This window comes from Cervus canadensis, chromosome 26 (assembly GCF_019320065.1).
Source record: "Cervus canadensis isolate Bull #8, Minnesota chromosome 26, ASM1932006v1, whole genome shotgun sequence".
Taxonomy (NCBI): domain Eukaryota; kingdom Metazoa; phylum Chordata; class Mammalia; order Artiodactyla; family Cervidae; genus Cervus; species Cervus canadensis.
The window spans coordinates 21325733-21342053 of record NC_057411.1 but is presented as its reverse complement, the minus strand read 5'-3'; the positions used below and the strand labels follow the sequence as shown (position 1 = coordinate 21342053).

At 39.6% G+C, this 16321-nt stretch overlaps 1 protein-coding gene across 5 annotated transcripts in view; it reads right to left on the bottom strand.

Annotated features, from left to right (window-relative positions):
- The window catches only part of YTHDC1 (YTH domain containing 1), a 39228-nt gene extending 31390 nt beyond the window's left edge, over positions 1 to 7838 (bottom strand). For 3 of the 5 annotated variants that reach the window (XM_043447740.1, XM_043447741.1, XM_043447742.1), the window contains exon 1: positions 7446 to 7816. In XM_043447740.1, the coding sequence (XP_043303675.1) occupies positions 7446 to 7473 (28 nt within the window). In that variant the 5' untranslated portion in view covers positions 7474 to 7816. Of the gene's footprint in view, positions 1 to 7445 lie in introns of all 5 variants that reach the window. The other 2 variants (XM_043447743.1, XM_043447746.1) reach the window with 2 other exon arrangements.
- Between the last annotated feature and the right edge of the window lie 8483 nt (positions 7839 to 16321).

The following is a 16321-nucleotide window of genomic DNA, read 5'->3' as shown; positions in this document are numbered from 1 at the left end:
CTTTTCTCCACCACTGAAACCGTTTATTTGTTGAAATACGATACAGACAAGATTTGCGTTTGGAAGCAAGAAAATCCAGGTCATCATTTAAAAGCTAGGTATCTTTGGGAAAGTCCCAATCTGAGCTCCAGTTTCTTCACCTCTGATAAGAGGCATTTAGAATAAAAAGATCACCGTTTGGGGTGGGTGGGGGCAGCTATTTCTTCAGAAGGATCAAATAAAATGACAAGGGTACATAGTACACAAAATATGGTCCTGAATACAGAACAAAATTCTCTTTTCTCAATAACACAAATATATAAATATTCTGACTACTGCAGTAAATTTAACATGCTATCCCAAAACTTGGTGACTTAAAACAATACATTCATTCATTATTATTGCTTATGGTTCTGAGGCTCAACTAAAGTCTCGCATGTGGCTGCAGTTAAAGGCTGGCTAAAACCATCTGAAGGCTTGCTTATTCACACTGGCTGGGTAGATTCAAAACAACTGGGGCTCCTAGGGCATGCCTTTCAATGGCACTCTCTATCATGACAGCTTCAGCATAGGTCAACCTCTTTCATGGTGGTTTAGAGCTCTAAAGATATATTAATACAGCCCAAAAGAAAAAGGGCCATAGTATTTTACTCAAAGACAATCATAAAAGTCAGTCTACTCAGGTTCAAAGAGAGGATCCAGGGACTCCAACTATTGCTGGAAGCAATGTTCCAAATACTTGGAAGCTATTATCCAAACTATCACCACTTGCTTAGTTTTGCTTATTTAATTATAAATGTAAGGTGTATTCTTAAAATAATGAGAGTATTGGGTTATAAAGCCAACAGACTGCTTTCTATGACCCTTCATTGGCTAGAAAATGTACACTTTGTATGTATTTTAATTCATGTTTTTAATTTAAAATGAATTAGCTATAAAGGATTATTTTAGTAATCTCAGAAGTTACTACTATGAAAGATTAACCTACCCCTGGTACATCCTTTTGGGGAAGAAGAGAGAAAGTAACATTCACTGGTTCTCCAGTATGACTTTTTTTATGCTTTAAATCACTCGTTCTATCCTGAAATTTAACATTATTCCGCACAGTGATATGCGCATGTTCAATTTCTTCATAGTTTGACAGCAGCACCATAAGAATATTAGCAATAAAATGAACAAAGGTTAGCAGATGCCTGGTTAAGAATTCTATATAAAATATAACTCAAATGCAGCATTTCCTAATAGGATTTTTAGATGAATTTAATTTATTTAAAGATCTATTTATTTTTATTTTTTGGCTGTGGTGAGTCTTCACTGCACAAGGGCTACTCTTTTGTGGTACTTGAGTTTCTCATTATGGTGGCTTCTCATTGCACAGGCCCTAGAGTTTGCGCTCAGAAGTGGTGGCGCATGGGCTTCTCATTGAGGTAGTGTCTCTTGTTGCGGAGCAGAAGCCCTAGGGCGTGAGGGCTTCAGCAGCTGCAGCACATAGGCTCAACAGTTGAGACTCCTGGGCTCTAGAGCACAGGCTCAACAGTTACGGTACATGGGCTTAGCTGCTCTGTGGCATGTGGGATCTTTCCCAACCAAGGATAGAACCCGAGTCCCTTGCATTGCAAGGTGGATTCTTAACCACTAGACCACCAAGGAAGCCCCTCAAATGCAGCATTTAAAGTGCTTTATTTATTTTTTGAGAAATCTATATAGTCTTTAAAAAACTAAACAACACCCTTTTAAAGCCACAACAAAAAAATGAATTTTTCACAATATGTCGATGCAACAAAGTAACTCAAATGAAACACAAACAGTATTCCCATTTACAGTTAAACTTCAAATCCATTCAAAGTTATACACTAAGAGCCTATAGAATGAATTTAGCTCTTGGATGCTTTGTTTTTGAAAGCTCCAAGGGTTTAAGTTCAGTTCAGTCGCTCAGTCGTGTTCGACTCTCTGCGACCCCATGAACCGCAGCACGCCAGGCCTCCCTGTCCATCACCAACTCCTGGAGTAAGAATACATATTCTACATTTTAAAAAAAGACTATTTGATCACTAGGGGCCCAGATTCTTACCTGAAAACTACCAGCTGGAGCAGTCCTGACAGTTTTTGGTAAAGACACAGACAAGGTAATTTATGTCAAAGTTTTCCATGAGACAATCTAGCTTTATGTTCTTTACATCAGGGAATTTACCAATATTTCCTGAACACAGACCATACTTACCCCTTTATTCTCTATTAACTCAATACCTGCCATTACCTATTGTATTAATTAAACAGGGCTTCCCTGGTGGTTCAGATGGTAAAGAATCTGCCAGCAATATGGAAGACCTGGGTTCCATCTCTGAGTTGGGAAGATCCCCTGGAGGAAGGCATGGCAATCCACTCCAGTATTCTTGTCTGGAGAATCCCCAAGGACAGAGGAGCCTGGTGGGCTACAGTCCATGGGGTCACAAAGAGTCAGACACAACTGAGCGACTAAGACACACACAGTTCAGTTGCTCAGTCCGACTCTCTGCGACACCATGGACTGCAGCACACCAGGTCCCCCTGTCCATCACCAACTCCTGGAGTTCACTCAAACTCATGTCCATTGAGTCGGTGATGCCATCCAACCATCTCCTTCTCTGTCGTCCCCTTCACCTCCTGCCTTCAATCTTTCCTAGCATCAAGGTCTTTTTCAGTGAGTCAGTTCTTCTCATCAGGTGCCAAAGTATTAGGAGATTCAGCTTCAAAATCAGTCCTTCCAATGAATATTCAGGACTGATTTCCTTTAGGATGGACTGGTTGGATCTCCTTGCAGTCCAAGGGACTCTCAAGCGTTTTCTCCAACACCACTGTTCAAAAGCATCAATTCGTCGCCGCTCAGCTTTCTTTATAGTCCAACTCTCACATCCATACATGACTACTGCAAAAGTCATAGCTTTGCCTGTACTGACCTTTGTCAGTAATGTGTCTGCTTTTTAATATGCTGTGTAGGCTGGTCATAGCTTTTCTTCCAAAGAGCAAGCGTTTTTTAATTTCATGGCTGCAATAGCCATCTGCAGTGAGTTTGGAGCCCAAGAAAATAAAGTCTGCCACTGTTTCCACTGTTTCTCCATCTATTTGCCACACACACACATCTATTTGCCAAGACACATACACACTCTATTAAAAAAGCATTTTATCTGCCTGACCCTAGAATGCATATACCCGTAACTCTTAACACAACACTGATATTAACTAAAAAAAATTTAAGGTTCAATTCAAGACACTGAAGTAACAGGAACACCAAACATGTATTTTTAGTACACAGGTTACCTTGTGAAAGAGTAGGAATGCTAAAGGGGGCAAGCCTACTCAACTCCAGTGGATTCACTGTCTTAAGAGACATGCAAGTACCCTGTCAAATCTTATAAATTTTCAAGAGGATTTCCAAATTTAGATTTTTATTTGAATTGTCTGACTTTCACATACTCCTTGATTGAAAATAAAACAAAGCAGGCTGCTGCTAGCTTGATTCCTTTATGGAAATACAATCATCTGTGAACGTTTTGCATTCGCAATATATGATGTTCATATATGGTCTTCATTATCATCACTGGTTAAGCAAGCATAATCTTATATTACCATCAAAAACTATTAAACTGAGTTTTGGGATAAATATACAGATCCACAATACGAAACAGAACAAAGAAAGAAAAAAATCACTGTTTTTAGAGAACCTGTTCAAAACTGTCAGTCAACAAGGCTTGTCTTCTCTAGATGGGGGTATTTGTTTGAATAAGATAAAGACAGAACTTTAAAATCTAACTGGCTTTCAAAGTAGTTTAACCTTTAGAAGGTTATGTATGGAACAAGTATTCCAGAAAGAAGCCCAATGAATTCAAGTACTGTGACTAAAATCTCACAGTTCTGAACCCAAATTTAGTACTCTTTCCACTCTACCAGAATTACACTTCAACCTTGAAATTCCTGGCCTGAAAGGCCATAATCCTTAACTCCAGGGATATCTGTGTTGAAAATAATCTTTATTTGAGAAATGGTTTGTTTTTTGGACCCTGGAAGCTTCTGGGTCAGGAGATACAGAGTACTACTTATTTCAGGATCCAGGTTCAGACTAAGACCTTAAGTATTTAAAGGGAGGAAAAACTAAAAAAACCTGAGTGGTTAAATATATCGTGCATTTTGTGTCTAACACAGGGCACCAATACGTTACAGCTGCTATTTTACTTCAGCTAATACAGTTACAGCGGGGTTTGGAAATGGAGCAGCATTCCCTGCGCCTCCCATTCCATTTTGTTTTAGTGAAGACCAGTCTCTCAGTTATTTTTTTGTCATTCAAAATTGTCATTCTTCTAAAAGAAGAGACTTGGATTTCCCATCCGTCCAAACTTCCCGTCTTTCAAAAAACAAACAACTGAAGTCTATGGAGAGCATTTGTAGCTTTCTGTCCTACTTCTATTATGGATAAAACAAATATATTGGAATATCAAACATACTCTATGCTTTACAAAGCCCTAACTAAAGTGAACGAAGACTATCTAGCCCTAAGGACTTACTAGAGTGAGGACTAGTGTGTGTGTGTGTTACCAAATGCATATATTTGTATGTATTTGCATGACTGTATGTTATGTATAAACTGAGAAACTCTTAACTTTGGACAGCAACAGCAAATATCACATAACTAGTTTTTAATGAAGTCCAACCCTGAACTAATGATTTACAATTTTCTAAATCATTTATTCAAGGTCCTGAGACAATTACTGTACACCAGGAATCAGGTAAGCAAGACAGACATATTCCTGGCCCTCATGGAGCTTCCAGTTGGGTAACACACAAAAAACATGTTACTTTTTAAAGTGGTACCTCATAACCCACATTTTAGATATATTAAACTTGTGTAACTGTTCTTCAGAAAGAACTTAAGAAATAAACTGCAAAAATGTTTATACAGAAAAACGGCAAATAACATTCGATAATACTACCAACATTTCAACATCTTCCAAATCTCCATTTTGGATAATCACCACAGGAATTAAGCAAGCAATTTCTCCAATTACAGACTTGAGCTTTCAGGTACAGGTATTACAGAAGCATTTATAGAAGATAATGTCTGCTTATTATATAGCTAATATGCAAAGCCCAATAATACAAGGGGTTTATGACCAAAAGTTTAACTGTTCTTTTATTTACAGCAAATTTTTGCAACTTAATTTCTTATCAAGATCTTACACGACTTACAGATCTTTAAAGAAAGGCCTGAGGTTTGTGACATGTCTAAGATTCTTACAGGGCTTATCTTTATAGTTTCTTAATGTTTCATACAAGACAACTGATGACAATAAGTACTGACCTGCTCATTTTTCCTTGTTCAATGTGAAAACAAAGTCAAGTATTAATTCTAATTCTAGCTCTTTTCCAGCTGTTTGACAAATATCAAGAAAGTAAGACACCCTAGGCCTCAGTTTCCTTATTTGCAAAGTAGGCTATTCTAGAAATCTTCCCATTTCAAAATTAAATAAGCAACTCCAATGGGTATGTATCTGCTAGCTTTCCCAGTAAACTACAGACAATCTTAAACTTTAAGATAAGAACTTTTAGCATAAATTTTGAAATAAGCTGAATTATGGAAATTAAGTTTTTAAAAACTACACAAATGTGAGGCCTTTCGAAAGCTGGACAATTTATCCTAAGTATTGCCCATAGGTGGCATTACTACTTCCCAGTAAGTGACAAAATTCCTGTAGTTAGACATTTTCACCTCTAAATCCATTTCTAAAGCAAAAAATTCAATACAGCAGCTACTCTTTTTCCTCGTGTACAACTGTGTCTACTCCATAACTGACACAACTATTTTCATCTTGAGACAAGGAACTCTTGAGAAGTACTGAGTTTTACTCATTTTTTTATCTAGCTCATCTCACAAACCACCACCACCCCCCCGCCCCCCCACACACAGCTCATAGATTACACTCTTGAAACAATCGTTGACTGAGTTAATTCTTACTGATTAAAATCATCTATTTACTACTACTACACTTCTAATTAAAAGCAGTTTGTTTTATTCACTAACATCATGCAATCTTATGATCACATTCCTTCTGGATTTCTCAAAAGGAGGAGAGAGGATTTTCAGGGCTCAATTAAGGAAGGAAAATTAAACAACTAAAACCTAATCAATTCCATGATTGAATTCCTTCTGGATTTCTCAAAAGGAGGGAAGAGGATTTTAAGGACTCATTTAAGGAAGGAAAATTCAACTACTAAACCCAGTCACCATCTCCCGCTTTAAGCAGGAGCAGTTAGTTACCTTAAACATATTTCCACCCAGTCCAATTCCCAAGGTCGCCCCTATCCCTAAAACAGTTCACTGATTTTTCCAGTTCACTAACTCTTCCTTCTTCTAAGGAGCAAAATTAGAGATCACAAATCTAATGGAACTTGACTCTACAGTCCATTTAACAAATTGCTCCCCTCGCCAAGTTAATTAGCCACACAAAAGGGTAGATTCGAGAAATACAGGGCAGTAGCTGGCTATATATGTGTGTGTATAAATATATATATATATACATATATATATTTTTTTTTTTTAAATAATCAGCTATATCCTTCCCAAAACTATTATAGTAATCTTAGGGTTGTAAAAAACCTTAACGCACCACTCAATCTAGACCACTCTTCAGACTTGTATTGATTCTGGATCTACATTAACATTTCTAGGCCCCGGAAGGCCAGTATTTCAAAAGAACTGACATTTCATTCTGGCAATATCAGTTCCTCCCAAACTTCAAAGCAACTGTATCCCTCCGACTCTCTATAAATTAATTTATTTGTTCCTAGTTACCCTCCAGGAACTACGCAAAACGTGTGTCTTTCAGAATAGCGGCCAAGATTTTTTCTGCCTGGCCTGAACCACATAATCATCTTTTCAAACATTACCTTTCCCAAAGTAAGTAAATATGTAACCAAACAGGCCATTCCTGCCACTGCCTATTTAACAGGAACAGCCAGAAATTACTTGTCGACATTTCCCCGGACTAATCATCTATATATACCACGTCTTAAACATCCTTACTTACTAAACTACCAGCTTTAATCGTGGCATTAAGGGCTTTCGAAAATCTAACAGAAAAGACTGTTCTCAAAATACGCACTACCTCCGCATAATACTACCAGGAAATAAACCCAAGGGCCTGCAACTCAGAACAGGCCTTCTCTCAGCCGCGCCCAGGACGGATAAACGTTACGTGAAGAAGGAAATTAGGATCAAAGAAAAAATCCAAGACTAGATGAAGTGTTAGGTCATGGGGAGACCGAGGACGAAAGGGCAGGCCTGGTCTTTGCCAGTGAGTCCGAGTGTCTCCATGGGGAGACCAGCTCCGCGCGGAGCAAGCTAACCTCCTCAACCCCCAACTCACAACGACGACCACGGTTCGGGCGACCACTCCAGAGCCCAGACTCCGCCCGTCACCTTTCTCCGCACTAACCTTTCTCCTCTCGGCTGTCGGCCGCCATTGCTCCCCTCTTGTTTCCGCTGCTGCTGCTGCTACCGCCGCCGCCGCTTCGAGGCGACTCGCGCGGGCGCCGCAGCCGCGGCAGCAAAACAGGCGCGTCCGTCAGTCCGTCCGCTGGGCTGCGCGCTCCGCACCGTGGCCTCTACACTTACCCTTCCCGATTCACCCTTTCTCCCCGCTTCTTCCCTTTCTCTCTTTTCCCCTTCCCTCCTTTCACTCTAGCCACCCACAGCTTAGGCCCAGCCTTCCCGTTGGGGCTTAGAGACGGGAGGGGGGGAAAGGCGGGGGGCTGGGGGAAGGGAAACAGATGGCGACAGCGGGCGGCGCTAAAATGGAGCCTGCTTCCTGCGTGAAACAATCCAGCTCCCGAAGTGCCCTGCGCTGTTTACGCTACGTTCCTCCCTGGGAACGTCACAGTGCGGAGAGGGGCGAGGAGGTGGGACGGGCGAGGGAACGTGACGTAACGTCCGCACGTCGTGCCGCCTCCCGCAACCCGGAAGTCTCTGGAATGAGTTTCATTTCTAGTGATGAAGTATTCGAGGTTACATGCTACCCTGCGTACTCCCTGGTTTGTCAGTTTTCTCACCTGAAGCGCCTATTAAAGTACCTTCCAGCTTCAAGACAAAGATGCTTCCTGTCTCTCCGCGGGACTCCTGATTCAGTTCTGAAAACTGAAGGCTTATTTAGGACAAGTCGGGGCCAGTCCTTTTGCGGCCATCACTTTCTACACTCAGTACAGGATGTACTTTCTAATTTGGTGCTGGAGGCTTACCGAAAGGCAGCGCAGGATGCGATGAGCTCACTTGTAACAAAAGCCTACTAGTTTTGTTTTTTACTGGGGAAAGGAATTACATTGTATTTTAAAATAGCTTTGTAAGTCACATAAATTTGATTTAAACATGTATCGAGGTCCTAGGGTACACAGTTGAGTCAAACAGACTTGAGAAATTAAAACTACGAGAGTGGCCAAAAGTCATTTTACATGATAGAGTAAGATCTTCGAGGACACTTGCTTAAAGTTCATTGTCAAAGGGATGAAAATGTAATTTTGCTTCACTGTTTCATAACTGAGTTTACAAGGGAAAGACATTTGAACGCAAAAAAAAAGTAACATTGTTAAAATATAAAATCAAACTAATGACAAATTTAAAGAAAGATCTATGCTGCCTTGTTCTTTGATTGACCTTGATTGTTTTCTCTCTTCAAGGAGTTAGTTTATGTTCTACTGAGGAAGACAAAACATAAGTAAAAAAATTAAAAATCATGATGAAGTCTATGAAAGAAACAAAAAGCTAATATGGCAAGGCAGAGGGGATAGGTGAAGGCTTTTTATATAAAGTCCTGAGGAGGTGAAGTTGAGACTGATACGCAGCAAAAGGTGGAGATAAGGGTCTTCCAGGCAGAGACCAGCACAACGAAAGGCTCTGATCAGGAAAGAGGCCTTGGTGTGGTCAAGGATCTGCAGAGAACATCACTGAGCTACCACCCAGATAATGAGTGAGAACAACTGGCTGAGATAATGCTTGAGAAACAGGCCACATCTTTAGGAGTAAGGGCCTAACCAGGACCCAACCAAAAACAAAAGCAGCTCAGTATCTACAGAGAGACGTAATTTCAGGGGTGAGCCCACTGGAGGGAGAAGATGGAAAACACCTTTGGCTTTCCACAGATCCACACCTATAAAATGTGAAAATAAGCCAACACAAGTTCAAGATGAGCAGCACACCTAAGAGGAAGACAGCAAAATCTTAAACATCTCTGAAACATTTTCCACAATGTTTACTATTAAATCAGACCAGGGCCAGGTCCTACAGAACAGGTTGCAAACTGGTGCCTCCTAACCTAAGACATCTTGAAACATCAGTGTTTGTGTGCTTTTATTAAAGCTTAATTCCTTTAATTGGGGCATACACTTTCCAGTAAGACTCTTCCTCCACCATCCCTCTCAACTGCCTTACCTTTGACCAGTGTTACTGACTGAAGTATATATCTATGAAGTGTGTGGATTTAGGGAAAAAAAAAAATGGTAGTTGGATTTTGTTGCCCTGGGAAGGTCATGTAGAGTGAAGAGTAAAGGAAACTCAGTACAGAGTCTTAGAGAATATCAATAAAGGGAATATGCAATATGAACCTAGAACATCTTGTCATATTAGAAAGGAGTAATCAGAGAATGCTAGGGCCCTATCAAACTATGAGGCATTTTGAGCAGCTATAAAGACAAAATTGCAGTGGACTGAAATATACCAAATATGTTTAAATCCTTGAATTCATCATAGTTCAAAAAAATCTATCAGTCCCCTTTGGGTGATGCTAGGGAACCAGTTCATTATTTTGAAAATTAGTAAACAAGAGAAGTTATCATCTAACCTGCCTTTCTAATTAGAACTGTATCTCATGGTTATCAGGCAAGTAGTTGATGAAAGAAAGTTTCTCTTTAGGGAGGTATTCAAGCTAATATGTGTCCAGGGTGAACCGATGTTAGAAGTTAGGACATCATCATTTTATAACCATGAATGAGATAAACAGATCAAGACATGTTATTAATGGTTGCTAATTTGTATAACAGAAAGACTAAAACCAAGGCCCAGAATGAGCCACAAGAGGAAACAAAATGTGGAAGTTGAGTCTTGCATATTATAAAAGGTTAAAAAACATAAATATGCAACCTACAGAAGTTCAAGGTGATTAGCCTTCATATGACTGCAGCCCTAATCTGACCTCAATTTCCTGAGCCAGAACTACCCAGCTAAGTGGTTCTGAAATTCCTGACCCACAGAAATGACAAAAGATAATAAAGTTTGTTTTTGAATCCACTAAACTTGAGGGTATATTGTTACATGGCACTTAGAGAAGTAATATAAAATGCCATATGTTAAAAATCAATTGTATTTCTAAATATAGCAACACACAATTGGAAAATAAAATTTAAAAACATTTATAATAGCATTAAAAATATAAAATACTTAGGAATACTGAAAACTATAAAACAGTGTTGACAGAAAATTAAAGAAGACGTAAATAAATGAAAAGATACTCATCATGCATTGAAGGACTCACTATTGATGTCAACCCTCCCTGAGTTGATCAATAAATTCAAAGCAGTCTCATTCAAAATCCCAGTAGAGGTTCTTAAAAGAAATTGACAAGTGAAATTAAATTCATAGGGAAGTGAAAATGACCTAGAAGAGTCAAAATAATTTTGGAAAACAAGAACAATTTGGAGAATTAGCACTACCTGACTTCAACACTTATCATAAAACACATAGTAACACAGTGTGGTAAAGTAAGACAGATGGATTAATAGATCAGTAAAGTATGATGTAATCATACCTAAGCATGGAATACAGAATTAAATGTATAGATAATTTGTGTTATATTCATATACAGTTATATGATACAGAATTTAAAATGAACAAGAACTACATCTAAAACATGGTTAAATTTCAAAAACATGATGTTAAGTGAAATGGGAGCTTTCAAATTGCTATGGTAATATTGTTTAAATGTTAAAAACACATAAAAAGTAATGTATTATTTTATACAGAAATAATGTATGAAAAATACAAAATTATAGACCAGAAGTAATCTTCAAAAGAGTGGTAATTTCTGGGATGTGAGGAAGGAATAGAACTGAGAAGGGGTACAAGGAGGATTTAATGCTCATCAGATATGCTTTATTTAAAGACAAGAAATACCTGAAATACATGTCAAAGAATGGCATTAATACATGTCACATTAGATATTAATTATTAATAATAATACATTAATAGCATGTCATACATGAGGGTTACACTACTGTCTTCAGTGTCTTTGAAATATTTCATTTTTAAAAATTACATATGAGGAATTTTAGGCAAATTTCTAAATTGAACTTATCATTGAACAGATCATGCAATTGTGTTTAAAATAGTTGCTCAATGCAGTAAAGAAGCCGAGCCTCCTACTGCCATTGTCTCTTGGCCTTTTCCACTAGAGGCCTTGTTTCTGCTCATTCTGAAGAGTTTGATGCAGACGAGAACGTTTCCTATTTCTAAACAAGTGCATGTAGATGAGAGGAAAGCAGGAGATAGAGGAGTCTGTATCCTTTACTGAAACGCTTATCTGGACTTCCAGATGCATAAAGCCTAGCGTGCCTTCACCTTCCACCCTCTTTTCTATTTACTGCCTGCCTGAGTGCCTCTGTAAACTACTATGTGAGCTAATTTAATAGGACCTGATTTGATGCTCCTGCCTCTGTATTTTCCCATCTTCACCTATGCCTGGTAAGGATAAGGTATCTTTATAAAATAATACATCAAAAAGTTAAGTATAACTGAGACTTCCCTGGTGGTCCACTAGTTAAGAATCCTCCTTGCAGTGCAGGGGACCTGGGTTCGATCCCTGGTTGGGGAACTAAGATCCCACATGATAAGGAGCAACTAAACCCGGTGAGCCACAAATACTGAACCTGTATGCCTCATCGAAAGATCTCTCCTGATGTAATAAAAACCTGACGCTGCTACTGCTGCTGCTAAGTCACTTCAGTCGTGTCCAACTCTATGCAACCCCATAGACGGCAGCCCACCAGGTTCCCCCATCCCTGGGATTCTCCAGGCAAGAACACTGGAGTGGGTTGCCATTTCCTTCTCCAATGCATGAAAGTGAAAAGTGAAAGTGAAGTCGCTCAGTCGTGTCGGACTCTTAGCGACCACATGGACTGCAGCCTACCAGGCTCCTCTGTCCATGGGATTTTCCAGGCAAGAGTACTGGAGTGGGGTGCCATTGCCTTCTCTGAAAAACCTGACGCAGTTAAATACAAATATATACATCTATTTTAAAAGGGATTTCCCTGGTGGCTGAGATGGTTAAGAATCTGCCTGCAATGCCGGAGACCTGGATTCGATCCCTGGGTTGGGAAGATCCCCTGGAGAAGGGAATGGATACCCACTCCAGTATTCTAGCCTAGAGAATTCCATGGGCAGAGGAGCGTGGTGGGCTAAATAGTCCATGAGGCAGCAAAAAGTCAGACACAAATGAGTTACTAATGCACATACATACCCACATATTTAAAAAAAGGAGTTTAATAAAATAAGAGAACACTATTAGGAGAGCTACAACAGCTTTAAGATGACTAAGTTCTAGGATCTAATGTACAGCATGGTGACTATAGTTAATAGTACCATATTTTACACACGCTTGTAATTTTCTTAAAGGCTAGATTTTAAGTATTCTCACTACACCAAAGGGAAAAAAAGTTACTATAACTATGTGAATGGATAGAGATGTATATTAACTTGATTGTGGGAATCATTTCATAGTATACATGGATGTGTGTGTGCTAAGTTGCTTTAGTCATGTCTGACTCCTTGCCACCCTAGGGACTGTAGCCCACCAGACTCCTCTGTCCATGGGATTCTCCAAGCAAGAATATTGGAGAGGGTTGCCATGCTCTCCTCCAGGGAATCTTCCTGACCCAGAAGTAAACCTGGGTCTCCTGCATTGCAGGCAGATTCTTTACCATCTCAGCCACCAGGGAATGTAACCCTGTAAAGGAAAACTATGTATTTATTTGTATATTGGGCTTTCCAGGTGGTGCTAGTGGTAAAGAATCCACCTGCTAATGCAGGAGACATAAGAGATGCTGGTTCAATTCCTGGGTAGGGAAGATTCCCTGGGGAAGGAAATGGCACCCCACTCCAGTATTCCTGCCTGGAGAATCCCATGAAAAGATGAGTCTGGCAGGCTATGATTCACGGGGTCCCAAAGAGTTGAACATGACTGAGCATCTGAGCACAAACATTTATATCTTCCTTTTTTTTCTTTTTTAATATATCATCCAGCCTGTCTCAGGTAATCACTGTCTGCCCTGTAGTCCCACGACACTTGCTGTTCTCATTGTGGTTACTTGTTAACATGGCTATGCAAACTGCTATCCAAACTCACAGTCATCTCTTAGCAGTAACAACCTTAAAACTGCCATCTTATTTTTTGAACCAACTATACTTCAATTTATTTTCAATTTTTGGGCTTCCTTGCTGGCTCAGAAGGTAAAGAGTCTGCCTGTAGTGCAGGAGACCCAGGTTTGATTCCTGGGTCAGGAAGATCCCGTGGAGAAGGAAATGGCAACCCACTCCAATATTCTTGCCTGGAAAATCCCATGGACAGAGGAGTCTGGCAGGCTACAGTCCATGAGTTTGCAAAGAGTCGGACATGACTGAGCAACTTCACTTTATACTTCAATTAAATTTTTTTTTAAACTGTAGAAGCATCAATTGTATTATCAATTGTATTACAGTTAGTTTGAAGGAACTTGTCTTCTAGTACAATAGAAGGAGATAAAGGGTTTTGATTCCTTTAATTGGTGGTGAGCTGGTAGATATTTAGCAACCAGCTCTCCAGAAGGAAAAACTATCTTTGTAGTGTTTGCCCTTTTCTATGGTATAGATAATTCCGTCATGACCTATTTCAAGCTACCAAAGTAACACCATATCATGAACAAAGTGATGTGTTCAGTAGAAAATCATGCAGTAACACAATTGTGTAGTATTTTCACCACACAGATGCAATAGATGAAAATATAAATAAGCTCAAGAACAGAGACAGTATTAACTTTTAGTTGAAAGAATTAAAGTGGTGAGTTTTGAAATTTATTACTTTTGTTTTTAAAATCATCTATTTACAACTTTTTGTTCAGTATTGATAAACTGTGTCCAACTCTTTGTGACCCCATGGACTGCAGCATGCCAGGAGTCTTCCCTGTCTTTCACCGTCTCCTGGAGTTTGCTCAAACTCAAGTCCATTGAGTCGGTGATGCCATCCAACCATCTCATCGTCTACCACCTCCTTGTCCTCCTGCCCTCAAATCTTTCCCAGCATTAGGGTCTTTGCCAATGAGTCAGATTATCACATCAGGTAGCCAAAGTACTGGAGCTTCAGCATCAGTCCTTTGAATGAATATTTAGGGTTGATTTCCTTTAGAATTGATTCATTTGATCTCCTTGTTGTCCAAGGGACTCTCAAAGGTCTTCTCCAGCACTACAACTCGAAAGCATCAATTCTTTGGTGCTCAGCTTCTTTATGGTTCAGCTCCCACACCTATACGTGACTACTGGAAAAACATAGCTCTGACTAGACAGACCTTTGGCGGCCAAGTGATGTCTCCACTTTTTAATATGTTGTCTAGGTTTGTCATAGCTCTTCTTCCAAGGAGTAAGTATTTTTAATTTCATGGCAGGAGCCACCTCCCACAGTGACTTTGGAGCCCAAGAAAATAAAATCTGTCATTGCTTCTACTTTTTCCCCTTCTATTTGCCATGAAGAGATGGGACCTGATGCCCTGATCTCAGTTTTTTGAGTGTTGAGTTTTAAGCCAGCTTTCTCACTCTCCTCTCTGACCCTCAACAAAAGGCTCTTTAGTTCCTTTTGCTTTCTGCCATGAGAGTGCTAGCGTCTGCATATCTGAGGTTGTTGATATTTCTCCCAGCAATCTTGATTCCAGGTTGTGATTCATCCAGCCTGGCATTTCGCATGATGTTCTCTGCATAAAGTTAAATAAACATGGTGATAATATACAGCCTTGACAGACTCCATATATAATCTAATTTTCAATAATCCCTTTGTTTAGCAACCAGCTTGCAAAATTTCTGAAAATCTCACCCTTGGCTCTTGTATAGGGCTTCCCAGGTGGCTCAGTGGTAAAGAATCTGCCTGCCAATGCAGGGGATGCAGGTTCAATCCTTGGGTCAGGAAGATTCCCTAGAGTGGGAAACAGCAACCCATTCTAGTTTTCTTGCCTGGAAAACCCCACGGATAGAGGAACCTGGCAGGCTACAGTCCATAGGGTTGCAAAGAGTTGGCCATGAGTGAGCGAGTGAGCACATGCACACAAGTCATTATAAGCCAGTTCCAGCAAACCACTGCCCTCACGTATACAGCTCCCAGGGGCCATATCTGTATAATGTCATGGTCGCTCCGGGCCACAGGTGGTGTGAGTAGGATTTAGGAGTGAATTTAGACCAAGGATCATTTTCTGTGTGTGACTGAAGCTATAATTAACACTTGAATATTTGAACTAATCACCATAATGTGGACTGAGTAGAAGGTAAGACTGATCTTCTAATAAGGAAGAAATGCAAAGGGGAAGCAGAAAAGGAAAATACCCATCGTGGTTGTCTTACAGAATTCTAGTTTTCAGCTGCAATTCTTTCTGAGACTTGGCTGCATTTTATCCTTGCATTTGGACAGATAATCTTACCTTTGTGAAATTAATTAAACGAGGACGCCATTATACTGAGATGGCTCTAACACCATAGGGGCTGATGTAAGCCAACCAAATCCTAAGCCTGTAAATGTCTCAAGGTTACGAAATCAAATCACTAAGTGCAACCCATCACAAATAACCAACTAGGCCTTAAGCTATAGCCAGTTAAATATTTTCCTTTCTTTGCTTCTATGCTTTCTTATATAAAGTCTTTCCCTGACTCTTTTCAGCCAAGTGCTTCTAACTACTTGCAGTTTGAATCTATTTTTTCCTCAAATAAACAAAGGATTTTTAATTTGCCTCAGTTTATCTTTTTACATTGGTGACAATGCAAAAGAGTACAGCCATTGGAAGGCAGTTTGGCTATTTCCTACAAAATTAAACATACTCTTACTATAGGGTCCAGCAATCATCCTTCTTGGTTTTTACCCAAAGGAGTTGACAATTAATGCCCAAAGAAAAACCTGCACATGGATGTTTATAGTAACTTTATTCATAATTGCCAAAGTGTGAAAGCAAACAAGATATTCCTCATAAGTAAATGGATGAACAAACTATGGTACATCCAGACAATGGACATTATTAAGCAGCACTGTAAAAAGATGAGCTA